This window comes from Staurois parvus, unplaced genomic scaffold, assembly GCF_062004578.1.
Source record: "Staurois parvus isolate SC_StPar_1 unplaced genomic scaffold, SC_StPar_1.0 ptg000136l, whole genome shotgun sequence".
NCBI lineage: Eukaryota > Metazoa > Chordata > Amphibia > Anura > Ranidae > Staurois > Staurois parvus.
In genome coordinates this window covers 10,811,130-10,837,303 of record NW_028317932.1, presented here as the reverse complement: position 1 = coordinate 10,837,303, position 26,174 = coordinate 10,811,130, and the positions used below count along the sequence as shown (strand labels likewise).

At 38.7% G+C, this 26,174-nt stretch overlaps 1 protein-coding gene across 3 annotated transcripts in view; it reads left to right on the top strand.

The window, feature by feature from the left end:
- HDAC9 (histone deacetylase 9) overlaps positions 1-26,174 on the top strand; it is a 778,880-nt gene that overhangs the window by 475,703 nt on the left and 277,003 nt on the right. For all 3 annotated transcript variants that reach the window (XM_089673174.1, XM_089673175.1, XM_089673176.1), the window contains one exon: positions 21,370-21,608. In XM_089673174.1, coding sequence (XP_089529300.1) covers positions 21,370-21,608 — 239 coding nt within the window. The remainder of the gene's footprint in view (positions 1-21,369; positions 21,609-26,174) is intronic.

Genomic DNA, 26,174 nt, shown 5'->3' with positions numbered 1-26,174 from the left:
GAAAAGTGTGTAGCTTTTAACTGTTTGCACTGAAAATTTATTTTTTATGTCTTAATTTTAACCAATTGACATGTGAAGTAGTAATAGTCGCCAATTATAGTGTCAACTGCAATCCAAACAATTAGAGTCAAAGGCCTGACAACTGAGTATGATGAGTTCAATGATGAAGTGCAGCTGGCCTAGATAGCACTATTGTATTTGTATTGCCCTTGAAGAAAAGCATACTAAAGCATTGTAGATTAAGATTTTAAAATATTATTTATTTTGCCGAACAAAAAAATTGACAGGATTTCTTTCTTTAGATTTAGTTACATGATCAAAACCACAATATACTATATATAAATGTAATGTTATAATAAATATTGTTATAATAACACTTGCAATGGAGAGAAATATAGGACCTTTATCAAGAGACTAAGAATTCAAGCAGGTTACGCCACTCAACTATAATGAAGAGGAAAGAGAGCAGAGTTTATAAGAGGACATTTATAGTAATTATTAACAATATTATTTTTACCAAATTCCCACTCAAATTCCTCACAAGGTAACCTCTGTATGATATACAAAGGGCGCTCAAGTCAAACCAGGACTTTTGAGTTTATACAATAAAAGAACACATTTCAAGGAGTGGAAACTGCATTTATTTTTTTACATACGCCCCTGCTACATTTATATACTTATCCCAGCATTTAACAAATACCTGAAAAGCTTCGGTATAGAAAGATTTGTCAGTACATCTGAACCATCTTAGGACAGACGGCTTCACTTCGTCATCAGTGCTAAAATGCTGCCTTCATGTGAACACTTTTAGGGGTCCAAACAGGTGGAAATTACTCAGTGTGAGGTATGGGCTGTAAGGGGGATGTGGTAATACCTCCCAGCCAAGTTGCTGTACTGTGCACGTAGTGTGGTGAGCAGTATGAGCATCTTCAGTGTCTTAGAGAAACAGGACATTCTTACTGATCAAATCAGGCTTTTTTTTTGCAAACATGTATGCACATCACCCAGAACATGGCAGTAATATTCACTGTTGATAGTGGCACCAAGAAGTAGAAAATCCACATGAATAACGCCATGTTTGTCCCAGAAATCGCTTGCCATCACTTTACTTGCAGATGCATTTGTTGGGAATTTTTATGGTGGTGGTGAGTTCTTCCACTGCTTTGATGCTCGTTTTAATTCTGGAGTGAGATGATGTGCCCAGGCCTTGGTACCCAGCATGTGCTAACTTTTCTAAAATGCAAGTGTTCGTGAATGACTGTGTTCACCATTCCCACAGAAAGATTAATCTGTTGTGCAATTTCACGACAGGCTATGCGTTGATTATCCAGGATCAGGAGTTCTATGCGCTGAATGTTCACAGGAATGACTGCTGTGGGCAGGGACCACCATGGCTGGGATCTTCAGTGACAGATTTACAACCATCTTTCAAACGTCCACCATTCAAATGTCTTACTGTGGCTGAGCATCCCATCACTGTACTATGCTTGAAATTTTCTATAGATATCGACGGTTTTACGCCTTTGTCACCAAACGCTGTTCCATGCACACACTAACACTGCTGTCTGCCATCTTGATTAACGGCCTCTGGATTGGCCCACGACATGTGTGCCGCCTATCAGTAATGGGACACACTTGCCACTGTGTGTAGTACCACCATGCCATCATTCCTGTAAAATTAAAAAGATCTGGTTTGACTTGAATGCCCCTTGTAGTTTAAAATGTTAGAGAGGTGGGGGCAATAAATACGCCATACATTCTGCGGCCAAAGATATTAGGTAAAGGAATGGCTGGCATCAAGAAGGAGGAGGAGGGTGTTACCCTGCTGTCAGAGATAACAGCCTTAGGGGAATTCTCTTTTTTGCAAAACCGCTTATTCTCCATCCAGTTTAAATTTAGGGAAGTGTTGATGGGTATGGTCTCTCAACAAGAAATCCCTTCCCTCTGACAAAAGGTTGCTGCATTCATAGACCCTATAGACACACTTGGAAGTGAATATGAGAAGCTGAAGATGATATAGACGTATGCTTTTTATCCATGGAGCCAAAAAATTACTACATGTGAATCTGAAGAGAGGAAATGGCAACGATTCTTTGAACATAAATATTATACATTACATCTGTCATTCTAAAAATACAAAGTTTTTAAAATACACTACTTCATAATCAGAAGAGTATCAGAGTGAAAACTGAGCGCTGTTAAATCTCTAGGCTGCTGAAGTGTATAGAATATTTTTTCACAAAATGTCTTGTGTGTCAAACAAGGAGTTATTAGGAAACCTTATAGTCTTTTAGTTTCCATGCCAATGCTAATAATGGTGCATTAATGTTACATTACATTGGTATTAATAACACAGTTTTGTTAGGGTGGTCCAAGCCCAGAGTTAAAAATTGGAAGGACTGTCAATGTTGACTGCATTAACCTATAATTAAATAAATCCTAAGCCTTTAAAAGAGGACTTCAATGAATATTTTTATATTCTACTGCACATCAATGTAAGTATGAATTTATTCATTTAGTTGGAAAAAAATGTTTTTTTTTGGCCTGACAACTCAGATGACTCTGCATCAAGCTCACCTAGTTCACCTTAGGAAGCCCTGAATATAGAATGTTTTCCATGAACTATAGCTTTGAAAAGGCTTTCCAATGTGTAGGGAAAATGCACTGTAAAGTAGACCTATCCTTAAAATGTATACTTCATAGCCATCAGTAGGGCACGTTTGAAAGAAATTTAAACTACAGGTTCACCTTTTGGGGCATGTTACGCTTTACACAGATTTTTAGGGTGTAATGTGTACCATGCCCTAGGTCTGCCCCCCCCCCCCACCACACCATCCCCCGATCCTGCCCCCATAACAGCAGATAGGGGTTCCTCTCCCCACTATCACTTGAAGCAGCTGTGTGGAGTGCCTCCCACACAGCCATGTCATTCATTCATAGAACTCTGATGGCTCAATAAACTGCAAATGCACCAATGAGTGTCCTTGTAGCCCATTGACACTTTCTTCAGCTTTGTAATTGCTGGATATAATTACATAATTATTCAGGTAGAAAAAAGAAACAAGTCAATCTTATTCAATGTATGAAAAAAAAAGAAATAGAAAACCTCTGTATACAGAACCCTATAAAGCATAGTCCAATTTCCTTCCTGATCCCCCTGCAAATAGATATTCCCTGGATCAACATCATTTGGCGTTATAACCTCGCCGATTATATGTTTTGCATTTAGGAATGCATTCAGCTAATTTTTAAAATTTAGTTCCTGATTGAATCTATGCCACATTATCACAGTTCTTACTGTAAAGAAGCCCTTCTGTATGTGGAGGTTAAATCTCTTTTCCTCCAGACATGAAGAGTGCCCCCTGGTCCATTGTAATGTCCTTAAATTGAATAACTGCACACCAAGTTAACTATATAGACCACTTATGTATTTATACATGGTGATCATATTCCCCCTTATTCGCTTCTTCTCAAGAGAGAATAAAGTCAATTCAGCTAATATTTCCTTAAAGCTGAGCTGTTCCATGCCTCTTATCATTTTGATTGCCATGTTCTGCATTCATCAGTCATTTTTACCTTATTAACTATCTAACTATGTCTGCATTATCAAATCACATTATTATTTTACTACTAATTTTTTTTTTTTTGCCATAAGAAGAAAGTCACTGCTCTGAACCTTCTAGACTAGCAACCAAGGTCACATGGCCTTTGGGCAATCATTAGGGACTGTGGAATCTAATGTATTCAATACAAATATACCCTGGGTGTTGGGCTTCCAAAAAGATGCACAAGGTACAAAGGTATCAGTTTATGTAATTAGTTATCTAAAGTATTTCTAAAGCTAAAACTTTAAAAAACAATTGCATAGAATAGGTAATGGTAAAACATCTGACAATTTTTTTTTTGGCAGAAAATAGGGCAGAAAAGTTAAACCTCATCATGTGGATTTTTATAACAAAAAAGCAAACAAAATTAAGAATAAAACGTAAATATATTGGTAAAGAGATTATAAGAGAAACTTGCAGAGAGAGCCTATTGGAAAAATGAAGGAAACATCTTTATTAAATCTATGCAAAATATCTAAAAGATTACATGGTCTTGAACCTTGTCTGTTTTATCTGACCACTATTTCATTTAAAGTTATGTCATAAAAACAGGCTTCATGGACCACCATGGCAACCACATTTATTGATATCTATAAAAATAACATGGCTACTAAGAGTGTTAAGTACAAACTACTCTTTTCCTTTTGCACCTCCTAAAGTTAACAGGGCATGAATGCCTAAAATGTTTCAGGAAAAAAGTAAACTTCACTCTGACAATGTAAAATGTTTTGCAAGAAGTTTTTTCCTACTTGAAATAGTAGTCTGTGAAAATGAATGAGGTTCAAGTCCATGGACACTTTTGATACTTTGCAAGGATTTAAAAAGGTGTAAGGCACATTTGTAAGAGGTTTAACTCGATGGACATCCCATTTATTCTTCTGCTGAAAACTCAAACTTTTAGATTTGACCTTACTTTCTGTCTAAGAGACAGTGGTCATCAGGTAAAAGAGAGTGTAAACACAAAGGAATAGAAACCTAACAAAGTATAGGTATGTTATACACCTGGTTTTCAGTGTAAAGGATATCTTTTAGACAGCTTGTCAATGCATAGGGGTTGAATTTGACCTTTTTCTCAGGAAGACTAGAAGCGCGTGAGGAAAAGCACCAAAACTGTTATGTTAAACCAAAAAAATGTTTTATTTGGATTCACATATAACAGAATGCCAAGGCATTTCTGGTTCCAAGGGGCCCACTTCATGAGGGTGGAGTGAAGGGCAGCTCCAGCCACTGGTTTGACAATTCTTTTACCAGTTTGCTATTTTTCTAGAAACCAAATACAAACCTTTTCCCAGCAAATGTCATCCAACTGTTGAAAACTAATTAACCTGGGTACGTAATTTTTGGTAAAAAAGTATAAACATTCCTAAATCTAAACAAAACGCTGGCAAAAGTGAAGTTGAAATATTTTGTACTTGAGGCTCACCTAGCATATCTAAAAATAAAATAAAATTGCCTTATCTACTTTCTCTTCTCCTTTTCCTTTCTCCAATGGGGTTCCCCAAGGTTATTGGACCCCTCCTATTCTCAATCTACACCTCCCACTTGGGTCAGTTGATAGCATCCCATGGCTTTAAATACCATTTCTATGCTGATGATACCCAAATCTATCTCTCCAGCCCTCAGCTCACTCCATCAAGCCTCACTAATCTACTAGCAGACATATCAGACTGGATGTCACACCAGTTCCTGAAAATTAATCTATCAAAAACCGAGCTCATAATATTTCCTCCCCTACATGCCCCTTCCCCCGACTTCTCTGTCAAAATCAATGACTCAACCAACAACCTGTTCCCGCATGGCAAAGTTCTAGTTGTAATCCTGGACTCTGAACTATCCTTTCAGCCTCACATCCAATCACTGTCCAGAGCTTGCTGCCTCAACATCTGTAACATCTTCAAGATAAGCCCCTTCCTAACCAATGACACCACAAAGCTTCTAACTCACTCCCTGGTCATCTCCCGCCTTGACTACTGCAACTCCCATCTAACTGGCTTACCTTTACATAAACCATCTCCCCTCCAGTCCATCATGAATGCGGTTGCCAGGCTCATCCACCTTACCAACCATTCAGTGTCTACCACGCCTCTCTGCCAATCCCACCACTGACTTCCCCACACCCAAGGAATTAAATTCAATATACTTACAACAACAGTATACAGCCATGCACAACTCAGCTCCTGATTACATCATTAACCTTGTATCAAAATACCGCCCAAATCATTCTCCTTGTTCCTCCAAAGACCTCCTGCTCACTAGCTCCCTTGTCACCTCCTCCCATGTTCGCATCCAGGACTTCTCCAGAGCCTTTCCCATCCTCTGGAACTCCCTTACCCAATGTGACTATATCCTACTCTGTCCACTTTTAGACGATTCCTAAAAACTCATCTCTTCAGAGAGGCCTATCCCTCCCCCACCTATTGTAGCAACTGTACATGTATTTTGTCCATCAGCTCACCCCCCTTAGTTATTACCTTTTGTATCAATTGACCCTCCCTCTTAGATGGTAAGCTCTAATGAGCAGGACCCTCTGATCCCTCCTGTATTAATTTGTATTGTAATTGTACTGTTTGCCCTTATGTTGTAAAGTGCTGTGTAAACTGTTGGCGCTATATAAATCCTGTATAATGATAATAGCCTTTCCACCTCTCCCACAAGTTCCCTGTCTCTGCCTCTGGTATTGATAGTATTCCTGCACAAGCATTGTTCACAGGACTGAGGCAATACAGCAGCAGCCAGGAAGAGAGGCTGGATGCATAATGTCAGTTACTTGGATAGGTGGCTGGAGTGAAAAGTCAGCTTCTTAAGGGAGTGGCTAAAATGATGTCAGTTGTTTTAGGGGTGTGCCTTGAGCAATGTATCAATGACCTGGAGCAGTGTTTGGAGCTATATATCAGTATGCTGAAGAATGACTGGAGTGATAATTATTAGGCTTCAGGAGGCTGCAGAGAACATGATTGTTGACTGCTAGCTAAAAGCCAATACTTCCCTGCAGGAAACAGCTCTGATATCTCTGCATGGAGGGCTAATTTGGTCTCTAGAAGATGTGCATTTGAAAACTGCTGCACTTTATTACTACCATATTACAATACCAGAGAAATAAAATATTCACTATATGATTAATAAAATCTGGAACAAAAATCTTTATTTGTACCAGTCACAAGTGAACCTTTTATGTAACTACTCCTTGCTGTTTAATGAAATAAAAGTTGTTGTTTTTTTCTTGATGTCATCATAAATGTGCACCGTTCAGAAGATGAAACATGAGATTTCTTCAGTTCTAAGTGCAACAGCTTAAATATACTATTGTTGTGTTTTAATCATGGTCTTTTTTGGGACGGTAGCCATGGAATGTATTGAAAGTACTGTTGGACAGACGCTTGATGATCACTGGATAAACAGTTGGATGAAGGTTTCTGTCTACTATTATTTATAATTTATAACATAATTTTGATATATATATTTGTCCTATAATTTAGAACATTTTGATTTGAACATTTGTAACTTGTACGTGTCTTTTTTAAGTTTTTAGATGTGTTTCATGTCGCTCCGTCTTTTGTTATCATTCTGCAATCTGCCTATATATATGTGTGTGTTTTTATGAACTACATATGTAACAGCTGTACAGGTGACAAAAAGCTGAAGAGAATGAACTGAAAGGCAGTTAGGTGGTTAATGTATGCTGCATGATGCCTGTAAATCAAGATTAATTCATCAAACTTTTTAAAGGGCATCTCAGGTGGGAAAAATTGGGTTCAGAGCAGTTAGTAAAACCACACATGTTCACATATGGCTGATACACCAGCTTGACCTCAGCACTTCCAGTAGGAAGATCCTCAATGTTTTCCCATAGCCTTGGGTAAGCCTTGTACCTAGTGCAGCAGGGAAATGCTTGTTAGCAGATCCACAAGCAAGATGTTGGACATTAGATTGCTAATTGCAACACAGATGACACAGATGTCCCCTGGGACACCCCACTCCAATTGTATTTATTCAAACCAGGACCATTCAATTTGGTAAAATCAAAGATACCAGCACTCAGGAAATATAAATAATTGTGATCCTTCTTTTAGACCTAGCTACTTGGTCATCCTAAATGGTCAGCCTTGGTTATTACTGAAGGTTTTGGTGTTCAGCACAGCTATAAACAAGATACGGTTACATCCATCCAGCTCATGCTTTTATTAAACAACTTTAGATTGTTTTCTTTTTTTAAGGGTTCTTGATTGTTATAAATGTATGTTTCATGTTCATAGGGGAAATTACTCTGCCCTGTTCCTTCTCTTTTAAGTAAATTTTCCAACTGAACTTCCCTTGAAGATGGGCTGGAGTTGTTAAGAGCAAGGGAAGTCTGGGCTGGTTTTCTCACTCAATCATTTTTATTGAAGGTTTTCTGTATATGTTTACAGTATTATTATTCATGACATGTTTGTATCTCAAATAAATATAATTTTATGCAAAGTAGAATTTTTAGATTAAAATTAATAAACAACACATAACAAAGTAGCAAAGCATTTCTATCTACAATATGTTGACTGATTTAGTAAAGATATACAGTGAGGAACAGAAGTATTTGTACACCCTGCGATTTTGCAAGTTCTCCCTCTTAGAAATCATGGAGGGGTCTGAAATTCACATTGTAGGTGCATTCTCACTCTGAGAGACAGAATTTAAAAAAAAAATCAGGAAATCACATTGTATGATTGTTAAAGAATTTTTTTGTCTTGCACTGCTGAATATAGGTATTTGAACACCTAAGAAACAGCAAGAATTCTGGCTCTCAAAGACCTGTTACTGTACCTTCAAAAAGGCCACCTCTACTCCACTCATTAATCTAACTTAGTAGCACCTGTCTGAGCTCTTTAAAGACACCTGTCCACCCCACAGTCAGTCAGACGCCAACTACTACCATGGGCAAGACCAAAGAGTTGTCAAAAGACACCAGAGACAAAATTGTGGACCTCCACAAGGCTGGAAAGGGCTACAGGGCAATTGCCAAGCAACTTGGTGAAACTAGATCAACTGTTGGAGCAATTGTTAGAAAATGGAAGAGGCTAAAGACGACTGTCAGTCTCCCTCAGACTGGGGCTCCATGCAAGATCTCACCTCGTGGGGTATCACTGATGATAAGAAAGGTGAGGAACAGAACCACAAGGGAGGAGCTGGTCAATGACATGAAGAGAGCTGGGACCACAGTTTTAAAGGTCACTGTCGGTAGAACACTACGCCATCATGGTTTCAAATCTTGTATTGCATGAAAGGTTCCCCTGCTCCAGTCATCACATGTCCAGGCCCGTCTGACGTTTGCCAATGACCATCTGGATGATCCAGAGGAGGCATGGGAGAAAATCATGTGGTCAGATGAGACCAAAGTAGAGCCTTTTGGTCTAAACTTCCCTCGTTGTGTTTGGAGGAAAAAGAAGGATGAGTTGCATCCCAAGAACACCATCCCTACTGTGAAGCATGGGGGTGGCAACATCATGCTTTGGGGGTGCTTTTCTGTGAAGGGGACAGGACGACTGCACTGTATTAAGGAAAGAATGAATGGGGCCATTTATTGTGAGCAACAACCTCCTTCCCTCAGTCAGAGCATTGAAGATGGGTCGTGGCTGGGCCTTCCAACATGACAACGACCCAAAGCACACAGCCAGGATAACCAAGGAGTGGCTCCGTAAGAAGCATATCAAGGTTCTGGAGTGGCCTAGCCAGTCTCCAGACCTAAATCCAATAGAACATTTTTGGAGGGAGCTGAAACTCCGTGTTGCTCAGCGACAGCCCCGAAACCTGACAGATCTAGAGGAGATCTGTGTGGAGGAGTGGGCCAAAATCCCTGTTGCAGTGTGTGCAAACCTGGTCAAGAACTACAGGAAATGTTTGACCTCTGTAATTGCAAACAAAGGCTTCTGTACCAACTATTAACACTGATTTTCTCAGGTGTTCAAATGTTCAGCAGTGCAAGACAAATAAATTCTTTAAAAATCATACAATGTGATTTCCTGAATTTTTTTTTAAATTCTGTCTCTCAGAGTGGGAATGCACCTACGATGTGAATTTCAGACCCCTTCATGATTTTTAAGTGGGAGAACTTGCAAAATCGCAGGGTGTTCAAATACTTCTGTTCCTTACTGTAAATGTAGGTTTAAAGCTACAATCTATTCTTTGGCTAGCATCATAAATATTGTTCAGAAATACTTCTGTCTTGTATAATCATCAAACATACAATGGAATCAGGGCGCAAGAAATAGAAGTGTAGGAGGAGGAACATGGAGGAGGGGAAGAGGCTAGGAAATATAGGAGTTAGCATGCCAGGGGTTTACTTTGTTTCGAGAGGCTGGCTACAATGTCCAGTCCAAGAGTAAGAAGAGTAAGAAGATAGGTGTCTAAGCTTAGGATGGCCATACCTGGTTATCTTTTTTTATTTCATTCAGCCAGTTGACTGAACATATTCATCCACTCACACAAAGTAGTGGAGGCATCCCCCTCTGCACCAGTGGCTGCAGTTGATTGCAGCTGCTGATTGAGAGAAATTTTCCAATGTGTCTCTTCAAAATAAGTCGATCAAATGACTGGAATAATATTGATCAGTGTATGGTCAGTTTTAGAGGTAATTAATATTCAACTCAAGGTTCCTTATCTCTACCATTGTAAGCTTAGCATCTCTTAGTTTTTTGTCATTGTTTTGGCTTGTCATCATCCAAATTTTACTTGTCCTTACATAAGCAAACTGTAAAGTATTTGTTTTCCAGGACTTGGCGATAGCTTGTTTGACTGTTGTAAATATATGAAACTTCAGTTTGTGTTGATATTTTAATGCTTTCTGTTTTTTTATTTAGTGAAACTTACCTAGAGTTTTTACGTAATGGGTGCTCAAGGACTGTGTGCCATTTGATGTACCCTAGTCTACAGTCATTTTGCTAGTGGACAGGTTGAAATTGGGAAGCGCGTTTTAGAAAAAATTTAGCAAAAGTGTAGGCAAAGTACCACTGTGTTGTAAATGTATATCTTTTTGCTAGCATAAACATTTTCTGTGAATATATTTTTGGTGTATTCCAGAGTCCACAGCTCCACTGCCAGAGACACACCAAAGTCTTATTCCCATTTTTTAACATAGGCTTGAGTAGTTGAGGATTAAGTATTGATTACAGAGTCGTAGAGTAAAGAGATGATGCCTAAACTCTAGTCTAGTTTTGCAATCCTACCCCATGACCTCCACGATATCAAGTCAAGCTGTTGTACCACACTTCCACTTATTGAACCACATTTAATTTGCACATATGTTAATCTCATTCATTTTAGGGTGTAAAAAATCTATGCCAAAATAAATGTTGTTATCTGAATTGACTGTATTTTGCTGAAAACCGGGAAGGGTTAAGTGTCTGGGTGCTCATATACACAGACAGATGGTTCTCCTTTGGCTAATTTAAAGGTTACCATGTTAATTATTATAATTAAGCTGTGTATGAAAAGTGGTGCCCCTTTGTTTGTGACTTGGCGATGTGACGCAGCAAGTCGGTACAAAAGAGACGTGTGCGCAGCAAGCTGTATTGAGTTGCTATTATTGCTCCTTGCCGAGCGTATTATCCTGTCATAGGAGATGTAAGAAAATCTCTCACTTCAAAATGATAAGGCTTTGTCACTTGCAACACAATTACCGTTAAAAATAGAAAGAAGCATTCAATATGATTGCAAGTTGCAGGGAGGGAGCTATTGTCCAGCCCGGTGTGACTCATCCAGAGGGCCGCAGTCAGCCTCTACATAGCTGTCAGCTAACTGATTGCCATCATTCCCTCTCTCCCCGTGTTTGATGAAATATTCATGCCTTTGCTGTGCTCTCAGCAAGTACTATTGATTTCTTGTGTAAACGTTGCTATATTTAGTCTAGACAAATGGAATGTGGATTGCTGCTGAATAAATTGGATTGAGGGCTGGGCTCTTGCCTGCTTTTAGCTTCCAATCCATGGCTATTATTTATAATCAAGGGCAGTTTTTGTGAGTTTAAGAGTGATTTTTCACCATTTAATGATTAGTCTGGAAAACCAAACCAAACAGTTTAGGCGCAATAATTTCAGGAGAGTGGAATAAAAAGCCATTTCTCTTTTTCTTTTAATGTGACACAAAATGTCTCTGTTGGAGTGTGTTGACACCATTTCAGATGTACTGTTTTTATCAGCTGTGCTTTCACATTTCTTTTGTCTTAAAAACTAATGATTAAAATGAGCATTGAGTGTATCTGAACTTTTTAAAGTAACTGAAATTATTTTTTCCGTACTCTTGGTGAAAAGCAACTTCTAATATGACACAACAGGAAAGTATTTCACATTAGGTTGTGAAAAATGGCTTCAACTATAGCTTTGAAATTGGAAGTTGAGGTATTATTTCTGTACTTCAAAGATCATCCTTTGACATCAGGTAGCCAACCCCGTGTACCTTGGTTTTTTATAAACCTGTATTCCATTGTAGCACTGTTATCCAGGGAGTCACAATTGCTTATATACCATATATGATTAAACTGTCTTTATACAATCCAATCTAGCTGACCTCAGGAACATATATTATATTATAAATGAGTCTATAAAAGTCTCTGGAATTGATCTATAACACTCATGGCAGCTGTCCCCAGAGCAGAAGCAGTGTCTGTAACGCTTGCCCGCCTCCCTATAGTAGACGTACTGCTACAGGGCAGCAGGTCTGTGCAAAGTCACGTATATATACACATGATTTGCATTTCCGGGTAGGGTGCACGTGGTAAGGAGCGTGCCATTGGCAGCTAGGGATGTCAATTACTAGGTCCCGCCCGGAGATTCCCCACCAACACCCGGTGATCGTCGAGGAAAGCTGACAACACAGGTCTCTCTCCTGCCAGCAAGGATATACTGTTTTGTATTTCTCTGCACAGCAGAGAAATACACAGTAGCATGTTTCCATAGTAAAACAGCACATAATGCAAAACAGCACACAACACACAGTTAACCCTTTGATCACCCCAGATGTTAACCCCTTCCTGCCCAATGTCATTAGTACAGTGTCAGTGCATTTTATTAGCACTGATCACTGTATTAGTATCATTGGGATGTCAGTGGCCGTTAGTCAGTTCCCACCCAGTGTCAGAATGCCTGCCGCAGTCCTGCAGTCCTGCTAAAAGTCACTGATCGCCGCCATTACTAGTATATATAAAATAAAAAATTCCAGTATATATACCGCCATTTGTAGGCGCTATAACTTTCATGTAAACCAATTAATATACAAGTATTGGGATTTTTGTTTTAGCAAAGACATGTAACAGAATACATTTTGGCCTAAATTTATGAAGAAATTAAATTTTTTTAATTTTTTTTACTGGATATGTTTTATAGCAAAAAGTAAAAAATATAGTTTTGTTTTACAAAATTGTTGGTATTTTATTGTTTATAGCTCAAACAATAAAAAATGCAGAGGTGATCAAATACCACTGAATGCTCTATTTGTGGTTAAAAAAAGGACATAAAATTCATTGTCAGTTAAAGTAATGCATCAACGTATTGCAAAAAATGGCCTGGTCAAGAAGGGGGGTAAATCCTCCGGAGAGCAAGTGGTTAAAAAACAGAGAAGAGAGGGAAGCGCTTACTAAGAGTAGCATAAGGACAGTTTATTACAAACACAAATATAGCAACTCACATTGTTAAAAAGGTCAACAGGCTCATCAAAAAAGAAGACCGCTGTTCTGTGTGTGATGTCCCCATCCCTCTATGCACAGGCTGTCTCTGTGTATCTGGATAGATGGTGGAAAGATGGCACCACAAACTTCCGGCTTCCAGGAACCACATAGGAATGCAAACTGGTGGAAGTTTCTCTAACATACACACTGGCTTGAGAAAAGAGTGCACATGTTCCAAAATGCAAGGCCAGTTGCATCCTGGAGAGACATCACACATAGAAAAGAAGTCTTCTATATTCATGAGCCTGTTGACCTTTTTAACAATATGAATTGCCAATTTTGCGTTTTTAATAAACAATCTATATGCTACACTTAGTAGGTGTTTCCCTCTCTCCCCTGTTGTATAATATGTGTCCAATGTCCTTTACATGTACCAACAACTGTGTAGTGGAAGGGCCTATGAAAACAATCCATTCAAAAGAGGTAACCCCAAAGAAACCCGTTCAGCGCCAAGGCTTGCTATACCTGCCTATGTAAAAAGTGGATAGCCGCATACCAACAGACAGCACAGTCCTAGTTTAAAAGATCAGCTTCAGCCTGTCTCCTCCCATGCCACATCCCACTAATGTGTTTCACTCTCCCTTAATTACCATAGTTAACCCTCCCATTTCCCCCCCTCCCCACGGCCTTAATCACCATGGGTAGGCCAGTAGGAAGGTGAAATGTGTTAGAGGGGTGTGGTATGGCAGGAGACATACTGAATCCAATCTTTTTAACTAGAACTGGGCTGTTTGGTGATGTGCGGCTGTCCACTTTTTACATAGGCATTCAGCAGAGGTATTGGGAAATCTAAAATTGATTGTGAGCTACATTTACCTACTTGGTGTGTAATAGGTAAAGAACTGGGCACCAATCACTTTAGTAAATTTAAACCAATTCAAACTTCCCCTGACTGTCAGTTCAGATTTTTATTGCTGTGTGTGACCCAATTTAGGAAACGTTTCCCACTGAAGAAAGTGTCATCACTTCTTGTCCCTCTGACACAGGATCAGGACAAATTACAGGAAATTCCAGCAATGAGGTCACATACAGCATTTAAAAACCAACAGAGGCCCTAACCCCTCACTGCGATAGAAGAGTTTTGACTTTAGATGGGCTTGATCACTTCAAGCCCGGACACTTTCACCCCCTTCCAGTCCAGGCCAATTTTCAGCTTTCAGTGCTATCACACTTTGAATGACAATTGCGCGGTCATGCAACACTGTACCCATGTGAATTTTTTAGCAAATTTTTGAGACAGATAAAACTTTATTTTGGTGGTATTCACCACTGGGATTTATTTTTTTTTTGCTATATAAATGAAAAAGTCCAAACATTTAAAAAAAAGTGTTTTCTTATAAAATTTTGCAAATAAATAATCTTTCTTCATAAATCTTGACCAAAATGTATTCAGCTGTCTTTTTAGTAAAAAAAAATAAACCAAATTAGTTTATAACCAAAAATTATAATTTTTCTAAAAATGTTTTTACAGTTTAATTTTTTTTCTTATATCATTATTTATGTTTTGTTTTTGTTTTTTTGTTTTTTTTTTAACATACTGTCACTCTAGCAGTACAGTGTCACCATAGTGACACTGTACTACTTGTGGGGGGTGATGAAGATTTTTTTTTTCTTTTTTTACACTGATTGCTTTTACACCCATAAAGGCTGTAAAAGCAATCATTTCTCTTTCTCTCTGTCTATATTCTTGCAGCCATCGAGAAATACTGTGTGAGCTGTGATTGGTCACAGCTTATCACATGGTACAAGGCTGTTGTGAATAGCCCTGTACCATGTGACCTCTGTGATCATTCACATATTTCACAAGTAGTAAGCAATGATGTCAGAAAGTGAGATCTTGTTTACTACTGTTCATGTGATCACTGATTGGCCAATCAGTGATCACATGCTTCAGGACCTCACACAGGGGTCCCGTACAGCGATCGGTCCCAGACACAGCGGGGAACCAGATCACGCTGTGCGCGCTCCCAGGGAGCACGCACAGGCAGTGAATGTGGGTGACGTTTAGAAACGTTAACCCACTTCTGCACTGCTCCCGTCTGGTCGTTTATAGTCATGGCTAGGGTCACACCTATGCAGTTTGCATTTTATGCGTTTCTGCAGTGCTTTTTGCGGTGCATTTTGTGATTTTGCTCATGCGTTTTTGCTGCATTTTTGATGCGTTTTGGGGTTTTTTCAACTTGTGGCTGGGCAGAATAAAACACACAACGCATAATAAACACATAAAAAACATACAACATGCTTTTCTGCAGCGTCTCCATTGAAGTCTATAGAACCCAAAACACAGCGTTTTGCAATTTAAAAAGTCCCTGACCCTTTCCAAAAAATGTATCGGGTGAAAATGCGGAGATGTGAACCTGTCCCATAGGAAATCCTATTAAATGGACTGTTGTGCATTTCTGCAAAACACAATGGAAAATGCATTGGTGTGAACTTAGACTTAAATACAGTATGTAATTGTATACAAGATAAATTATATGTCCTTTTTTGGACATGTGAAAGGACACATATTTGCTTTGTTAATTAACTATTTAGATATGCACATACATAAGATGTTACAGAGCTATTCAGTGAGTGTAAAAAAAGAAAAGCAGCAGCCGGACATATAATTTTCATACAGATGATATAACTCCAAAGAGACCTCTAAGATATGGTTTTAAAATACGGAATGCATATGTATTTTTTACTTGTAAATTATAAGCAAGCGTGACAAACTTGACCTCCTTACTACACCCCCCTCCCCCCCAAAAAATTATATTAGCATATACATTTTTACAAAATATATTATTCAATTATATTTTACAGAATTGATATCATTACGTTATGCAGTATTACTACTCTCTAGCAATAAACAGTAACATCACTGCATTATGTGTTAGGAACATACTTTACAAAGATATTTTACATTTATCCAAACCCGACATATTAAAATATTAAACACCGGTCCAAGAAACACAGCTTTGTACAAAAATATGTCGGGTTTCGATTTTTCTCGGCCTTAACTGCATAAGCCTTGATTGATATATACAGCAATTGTTAATTGCTAGCCATGGAAATAACCTCCTACGATATGTCAATTTAATAGCCTATTCTAATGAGAGAGATAGTTTGTGGAGACACTGAACATTTCAATACATAATTCATTGTGATGAAGTGACAGGAAAAAGGCTGTAAAAGCCAAGCATTAGAATTGATATGACTGGATTGCAGTGAGCCAACGACCCCTCTTCCATCAGTTTAGGTGATAAATATTTTCATATAAGTGGGTGGTGGAATTACTGTGGGAGGAAAGTGTGCTACTTATTCTTTAGCGGTATATACAGGATACTGTAGTGCACGTTAAATCAATAAATCATTCATTTTGAGCAATGACAGAAGATTATTTAGGATTTCCAAATTTAATCCAGTTGAAAGAGATGTAGAAGGTTGCCATGTGTTGATTTAAGGTAACTACTTAAAGTGTATTTTAACCCGAAATCTATTTTCAGTATGTCTGGAATCATGCCTCACTGTATACGTTTTTTTAAGAAAATAATTTTTTGTAAATATGTTGCAGCCTCCTAATCTGTAACAGCACCTTCTGTAGAAGACAGACAACAAGCCCATGCCTCTCAATTAGATGCAATGTTGTCAGCTTTTCTTATGCAGTCCTTCAGTTGGGTGTTGGGCTGCCTGTCAGGTCTACCAGAGAGGTAACCCAATGGTCAACTGGCCAACCAAAGGGCTGCACACGGTAGACTGGTGATGTGACTGCAAGGCAGTGGATTAGCATTTTTCTGGCAGGATTTCCAGGTATACATTGTGCAACAGATTCACAAATATCTTACAGCATTTGTAAAGTCTTAGTTTTTTTTTTATTTTTTAATTAAACAAAGTATACTAATGGTATTGAACAGAGTAACCCTGAACCTCCTCTTCTGGGGTCCCTTGCTGGCTCCTTCTCTTCTCAGTGCTCCACCATAGAACGCCGCTTCCTATAGGGTGCACCTGCAGGCTCGCTCTGGAACTAGGAGATAGATCTCAGGAAATGTAAAGGTGGGGGGTGAGAGGGCAATTCTTCCACTGGAACAATGTAGGGAATGCATTAAGGTAAAACAATTTTGGGCTTTAGAACCACTTTAAGAAAATGTATAAAATTAGACTTGTTGCCAAATCTACTGTTAAATAGGCATCACATACATTTTTAAGCAAGCCTGTTTTGGAGATAAAAATACCAACTTGCCACTTGGGTGCTGCATGTCAATTCAGTCTCAAGACAGCACTCTTAATTTATTCGCCCAGCACTTTGAAGGGTGATCTTGCTGACCAACAGTGAGTGAGGAGAGAAAGCTGGCAGGTCCAAGTGGTAACTTTCTAGCTACAGTCAAGATTTGCAAAATATATAGCATTATTGGCTTTGGGGTACCTGGGGAACCAATGTACAGTCATCTTGAAGTGACTGCTACTATATTATTTTATTACAGGTACTTATATAGCACCGTCAATGTATGCAGCACTTCGATTTCATTCAGTTAAATGCCTGCTTATAGCAAAGAAATTCTTTGCTATAAGCAATCAAATTGAGTAAAATAAATAAATACTGATCACTTCCCCAAAGTAGTACAATGTTACTATGGTAATATTATACTACTTTGGTCATAGTGTAATATGAAAAAAAAATCTTAAAAAAAGAGAAAAAAAGTTAATAAAAAATAAAAAAAAATAATTATCAATTTATTTTTTATCGTAGTGTCACCAGTCAGTGTCCCTGATCACCGCCACACCAGATATATGATGATGCTGTACTGCACTGGTGACAGTATATAAAAAAAAAAACTTGTGAAAATAATTTTTTTAATTTCTTCATTTTCCAAAATATTATGACAAAAAAATTACAACTTCAAAAAACTCGCCATGCCTCTTATGAAATACATCGGTCTGTCTACTTTGCAAAAAGGGGTAATTTGGGGGATATCTGTACTGTTCTGACATTTTTGGACCTCAAGAAATTAGATTGGCTGCCAGTACTTCAGGATTGATACATTTTCAGATATATCCCATAGTTTGTGAACTCTATAACTTTTCTACAGACTAAATAATAAATACTGATTTGGGTTATTTTCACCAAAGACATGTAGCAGAATACATCTTGGCCTAAATTTATGAAGAACAATTATTAATTTGCAAACTTTTTTAATAGAAACAAAGAAAAATGTGTTTTCTTTCAAAATGTTTTTTTTTTTTTTGTTAATTTAGCAACAAATAAAAACCCCAGTGATTATTAAATACCACCAAAAGAAAGCTCTAGTTGTGTGAACAAAATGATAAAAATTTAGTTTGGGTACAATGTTGCATGACTGCACAAAAGTGGGAGAGCGCAGAAACCTGAAAATTGGCCTGGGCAGGAAGGGGGTAAAGTGCCCGGTATTGAAGTGGTTAACCTCCCTGGCGGTATTCCCGAGTGTAGCTCGGGGTAAAATTTGAGTACCAAAAGCGGTAACCCCGATCTACTCGGGCTTACCATGCGGCGTTGCTCAAGTAGTCCCTGCAGCACTTACCTTGTCCTTCGCTTCCACGATGTGTCCCCTGCAGCGTCCCCGGCCATCTCCTCCGGCCGATGCCGGCATCCGGCTTCCGTGTTCCGGTCCCTATGACATCGGGACGTACGGGCGCCGGAACCGGTGGCAAATTTGTCCCTACTGCTTTGTCCTGTGCCCTGCCTGCATTTTGACTGTTCTTTCTGCCTGGAAACTTAGAAAAGTCCATGGCGTCCAAAAAGCATCCCTTTACGTCAAAAGCGGTTTTAGACCAGCTAGAGAACAGCGATAGTAAATCAGAACCACTTGCAGAATTGAGTGATAATGATTCGTGGGGAAATTCGTCATCAGACACTGAAAACGATTTTGCGACTTTGCTCAGCGATGTGCGAATTTGCCTCTGTATTTCAAATTTCAGTGTTTTTGTTTTGATTATATTATTGAATTAAATTTATTATTATTATAATATTATTTTTATAATATTATTTTTTATATTTATTTATTAAATTATAATTTATGATTTCGTGTTTCAAATTTTATCCTACCCGGGATGTTTACTAGACTCTTGTTCGTACAGATTTCAGTGAGTTATTCCTAAAAATTACAGCCTACAATAACAAACAACATTTTTCCATGCAAAAAAATGGTACCGCTTTCAGCACAAAAAATCGGAAATAATCATACCGCCGAGGAGGTTAAAGCTTACCTCGATGAAGAAATTTTTGATTTCCGAAGGAGATATAAAGATGAGGCACTGGGTAGGGATATTTGATATACTGTATAATGAGAGAAGTCCATATAATACCAACTGGCTTGCATTAAGCACCTCTCCACAAAACAGGGGCCCCTCTTGGAAGGCAAAGATCACCTTAAATTGGAAAGTCCAAATACATTTCACAGGGTGCCAAAAATTTTTTTCTAGAGTTCCTAGATTCTTAACATGCCAGTAACATCATATAAACTAAAACCATGTTAAATTGTTGTATACCATTTTACTGTTATTTTTTTATTACCAAAGGATTCAATCCCAATTAGTTTTCCTGGATGATCTTATGATCTTTCCCCAACACATCCAAGATAAGTAACTACTACTACTAATAATAATCTGGCTGCATAGGGGTTAATCAACAAACTCATGAATGAAACACATAATTGCCAATCTAAAGATCTTCAAAGTTACCTGAAAATCTGTGTGACCAGTTAAGGATCAGTTCCCTTCGTCTGGGGAAAAAGAAACTGCTGCAGATCTGAATATGTATTATATGATGCAGGATTACAGAACTGTTCACCAGATTGAAACATTGTAGAAATTGCTGTAATCAGCAGTAGAACATCAATGGTTTTGATGCCTTTAATGCTAGTTTACATTGCTTTGTGCCTGGGAATGGAAGATAACTATTCACAATGATTGCTTTCATGGTGAATTTAGTATTTTACTGTTAGCCTAATCTAGACTCTTGACTTGTTTTATTAGTGAATATTGCATGTCCAAGCTTGACATCTCTTGATGTACCTGATGAGATACTGGCCCATCCATGTGCAGGCATTGGTGGTTTCAGAGTCTTTGGTACTAGTCAATTTATTTTACTTGTATCTGAAAACCTAAACACACAGTGCAATCACTAATTTACTTGAAATTGTAGTAAGTATTCCCATTGCAACACAAAAAACATTTCTCTAACTTTGGGACATGTTCCAAACCCTCCTTGCAGCATTGTGTATGTGTATTTATTTATTCTTAAAAACCATGTTAGATCACTGGATTGGATCTCACATGTAGAATTATTGGACCACTTTTGGTAAAACCTAACTTGTTTAGAAATAATCCTTTGTAGGTTAGCGGTATAGCAACATTATTTGCAATTCCCATTTTTTTTTTTGGACACTGACCCAGCCAGCCTACATACGTTCTTTTTCTGAGTGCTGAGAGGGAGCATCTTGCTGCTATGAATGTCCTTGAGAGTTATTTTATGAGTTATGGGTGCACCGACTCTTTATAAACATTTGATTATGATATGGATTTGGTCTGGTCTGGTCATGATCTCCATGACTATGAGCAAAGCAGGTATTCCTGTATGATTGTTGTAAGAGAATATAGTGAGTTGCTATGTTATATTCTTTGGCCATTCTGTTGGCTGGAACCAGATATATCTCCCTGTGTGCATGCTTTTTTTTAGGTTTACAGCCTTCAGATATCTTTGGGTAGATTTAGAACAACATGCTTACACTACACCTATTAAACTCTGTCTCTATGGCCTGTCGTATTGTGGGAAACAATGGATAAGCACAAAGCTTTTCAGAAGAGATTGGTTTTCCCAAAAGTCAGAGCAATATCTCGCTATGGTCTCAAGAAATTTGTCATAACTTTACTCATAGCTTGCAAATCTATTGGAGCTCATCTTATCAGGAAAGCTGCACACAATTTAAAATAATAGACACAATAAATAAAAACTCTTTAATCTTTATGCAAAATGTTTTACAATGAAAAGTATTGTTGTTTCTGTAACAAGTTCTTCATGTTCTTTATGTGTTTATGTGCTATTTGATTCTCTTACAGATGTGAAGACTGAAGTTCCAATAGGTTTGGACCCCATCACACCACTGGACCTACGGACAGATCTAAGGACAGTCATGCCTATCTTAGATCCTAGCTTACGAGAGAAGCAGCTGCAGCAGGAGCTTTTACTGATTCAGCAGCAGCAACAGATTCAGAAACAGCTGCTCATTGCTGAGTTTCAGAAGCAGCATGAAAACCTCACAAGACAACACCAAGCCCAGCTGCAGGAACACCTCAAGGTACCAGTTTGCTAAGGACTAATTGTAGTATACTCTAGTGGTCTTGCTTTTTCTTTATGTTTCCCTTTCCAAAAGGAACATGACTTCCAGTAACCCAATCATGGGAGAATTAGGGAGGCTTTAATTGCAAGTCTCTGTCTAAAGATGCTAGATGCCTGGCTGGTATGCTTATCCACTGACTTCAATACTTCTGAATCAGTGATCTGAAGCAAACATGCATTTTAGGAACATTATAACTTGAGGTGATTGTAGCCGTATTAGTGCATTTGCGACAGAAACAATTGAGTACTGTCCGTGATACTTTTTTATTTGCACTAACATATAATTTTGAGGACAAGCTTTCGGGGAGTGTCCCCTTCTTCAAGGTCCAAGCAGTACTATCAAGCAGAACTTTCAGGAACATTATAAAAAATACATACGTATACATACATGCTCAAGGCCAGTGCTTCTAGTATTTTGAATATCAAGGGGTCAACATGACAGCCTGGAGCTAGAGATTTTAGAAGCAGATTTCAGGATTAGGAAACCAGTATTAATTGCCCTGAAATTTCAGTGCTAATCAGAAGATTTCAGAAAAAGTTCACCATTTTGGCAAAATGCATTGGAAGCTGTGGAAATGCTGTGAAAGACAAAATTAAGGTGGTTTTGATGGTTTCTAATGGTGCGGTAAGCTTTAAATGGGTCCTGAGGGTAACAAACGCTCCTATCAACTTTTGTGCTAAAAAAAGGTTAAAAACATAAATGCAGAGAACATGGGGAGAGAAATTGAGGGGGAAAATAAAAGCCCCAAAGGAGTTCTAAGGCCCCTTTTACGTGGACTGGATTCGGTTTTGCACAGCAGGGGATCCATCCGCTGAACCCCTGCTGAGCTGAGTGGAGCTGCCGGATGGCAGGTCTGTGTTCACTTTGCTTATCCAAAGTGGATGCGGACACAGCTCGTTCTCCTCTATGGGCAGGTGGATGTACACAGGCTGGCTGTCTGTTTACACCCGACTGCCCTCTGATCCAATCCAGCCAGATGAAGAGGAAAAGATCTCCCTTACATATTTTTTTGCTGGATCAGATCGGATCAGAGGTAGCTCGGTGTAAATGGACACAAGTCTGTTTACATCTGCCTGCCCAAAGAGGAGAATTAAGGGTCTAGCAGGGTCTGCCTCAAAGATGGACAGGCAGACCGAACCAGACTGCGTGAGAGAAAGGGACTTTACTAAGGAATAAAATTGAGACTGGATTTGGACTTTAAGAGAGGGGGGTTACAAAAACTGGAGCACTCAGAATCTGGCACAGCTGTGCATGGTAGCCAATCAGCTTCTAACTTCAGCTAGTTCAATTAAGCTTTGACAATAAAACATGGAAACTGATTGGTTTCTATGCAGAGCTGCACTAGATTTTGCACGCTCTAGTTTCAGTAAATCTCAACTTAATGGTTTTTGAAAAATGAATCCTGCTCACATCATGATGCATTAAAGCTGAATTCAAAGATAAGCTAATATTGCCTAAATACAAGAGTCATCTGTATTCTTACTTGAATCTTGGTGTGATTTGAGTGTCTTTCAGATCTGTGAAGTTACCCTTTGCCTCTGTGCAGGACCTTCCTGTAATAAAGACCATTTACTGCTGTTCTCTCTGTATGCAGAGTGACTGGTCTGGTATCTGACCGTACCTGTAGTTATTTACATGTAGGAAGGATTTCCCATTAAAATATAGTTACTTCCCCAAGGGTTTGTGGTGCTTAGAGGTCCCACCCTTTCCCTTTATAAGGTAAAGGAGTTGTAGCATGTGGGAGCTTGGGAAAGAGAGGGCAGCCATTTAGCAGAGGGAGTATTTTCTTCTTGCGAGAGTTTCTAGAAGGCTTAGGTCTTGAAGAAGACACTAGTAGGTGAGCACAACAGTAACCCCTCCTGCATATTGGAGACTGTTACAGACTGTTTAGATATATTTTGGGAAGTTTATGCCAATTACTTTGGGTCTTATGCCAACATTTGGACTGTATTAGACTTCATGTTAACGTATACCTGTAGTTTATTTTTAAGTATTGCACAGTAAAGTTTACAAAAGTAAGCCATTGCAATGCCTCATTACTGACCATGAAGGCAAGATGCAGCTAGAGGAGATAAGATGAATAGCTACTAATAAGGTGAATAAGGATCAACGTTGAACACATATTTTTAGTGTGAAGTTAAAATTTGATCTACCTAGGGTCTGGTGGTGGCTGAAAAGACTTTTAGTCTTCTGGTAGTGAACCCCTCAACTTGTGTCAAGCCCAATCTGGCTGGGGCCATCATGTCATATGTGCCTCAAGCATTCAAGCTAATCTTGGAGCCCTAGCCTGAACCACAATATATGCAAGGCCCTGCAAGGGAGTGCATTCCCATTGTAAAGAGGATTTGTGGCAGGGGTGCTCAACCTTTTGAAGAGTGGGGCCACTTAAAGTGTTACTAAACCAGGACCCTACATTCCCTATATCCGGTCTCCCACAGTACACAGAACGTGGAAGTACAATTATTTTAGTAAATATAAACTGCTAAATACCTTTTCTCATCAGTAGTTAGAGCAGTCTTGTGACTTCTATAAGTGTCCAGCCGAGAACATTCTCAATTTTCATTTTGCTATAGGAGAACCCCTGACCTCTGATTGGCCATGCGCTGATCACATGCACTCTCCCAAGACAGAACAACCCACACCAATCAGGAGATAAGAGGGGGCAATGGAAGAAAGGGAGGGTCAGAGAAGTAAGGATTAAACAGCGTTTTTGCACAATGCAGAGGACTAATCCCTTAGGATCCACACTGAATATAACAAGCATGCTTTACTGCATATACAGACTGATTTTACTGTTGTGGGTTTAATAACACTTTCAGTGATTTGGTAACCAGTTGTGGGTGACAATGAAATGAAAGGTTCAGAATTTCAAATATTTTATGTAGCACTACCCCCTCAAGAGCTGCTGAGAATTTTGGGTTCCTCATTCACTTCTGAAGTCCTGGCTGAAGCCCAACTCCTGCTTCTAATACCTTGGTCAGGTATCCCCCTGGCTACAACACACACACAATAATTACACAGCATTTGATGAACGGCAAACCAGTCTGTATTAACCACTTCCTGTCCAGGGCAATTTTCAGCTTTCAGCGCTATCACACTTTGAATGACAATTGCGCGGTCATGCAATACTGTACCCATATGAATTTTTTTCCATTTTTTTGAGACAGATAAAGCTTTATTTTGGTGGTATTTATTCACCGCTGGGATTTTTATTTTTTTTACTATGTAAATGAAAAAGTACAAAAATTTTAAAAAAAGTGTTTTTGTTTTTTTTTATAAAATTTTGCAAATAAATGATATTTCATCCTAAATCTTGGCCAAAATGTATTCCGTTATTTTTTTAGTAAAAAAAAAATCCAAATTAGTTTCTAACCAAAAATTATAATTTTTAAACATTTTTATTTACATTTTTTTTTTTTTTTTTTTTAATATTATTATTATTATTATTTTTTTTTACATACTGTCACCCTAGCAGTACAGTGTCACCATGGTGACACTCTACTACTTGTGGGGGGTGATGAAGATTTTTTTTTTTTTTGAAATGATTGCTTTTACACCCATATAGGATGTAAAAGCAATCATTTCTCTTTCTCTCTGTCTGCATTCTTGCACTCATTGAGAAATACTGAGTGAGCTGCGATTGGTCACAGCTTGTCACATGGTACAAGGCTGTTGTGAATAGCCTTGTACCATGTGACCTCTGTGATCATTCACAGATTTCACACGTAGTAAGCAATGATGTCACAAGTGACATCTTGCTTACTACTTTGCATGTGATCACTGATTCGCCAATCAGTGATCACATGATCGGGACCTCGTACAGAGGTCCCGTCCGACGATCGGTGTTTCACTGTGTCCGGAGGACACAGTGGGCACCGGATCTCGGTGGTGCGCGCTCCCAGGGAGCGCGCACAGCTAGAAAAGGCGGGTGCCATTTAGGAACGGCAACCCACTCCTGGAGTGCCACCGCAATGCCGTTTATAAACAGCAGGCGGACGGCAAGTGGTTAAAGTCAGAATAGCAGAAATCAACACACGAAGAATCACTGACTGATGTGTGCAAAAGAGAACCACACATGAGAAATAAACAACAAAGTACAGCACAGTACCATGTTAAATAGTTCTAAACATCCTGCAGGACTCAGAGTTGTCCTATTGAGAGGATTTTCCCCAAAGAAGCAGAAAAGGCGAGAGCAAGAATATTAGGCTAGCTCGCTTTTAGGCTCCCAGTAACCAAAACAAGTGTTTAACTCTCTTAAGGTTTTCAGAAAGCAAAAAATCTCATAAAGAACTTATCACACAATCTGGGAAAAACTCTTCTGCCAGCTGGATGGAGCTCTACATTGGCACAGTGGAGGTGTAAATCCATTTTATGAAAAATTACACTTCCCTAAAGATGATAACACAGCAAGCAGAGTTCCCCTTTAATAAAGGTGGTTGCAGAATTTAGCAGAAGTATGTTGCTTATTTGAATAGAATAGGCCTGAGATAATGTGCTTTTACTTTTTACAATTGCTTTACAAAT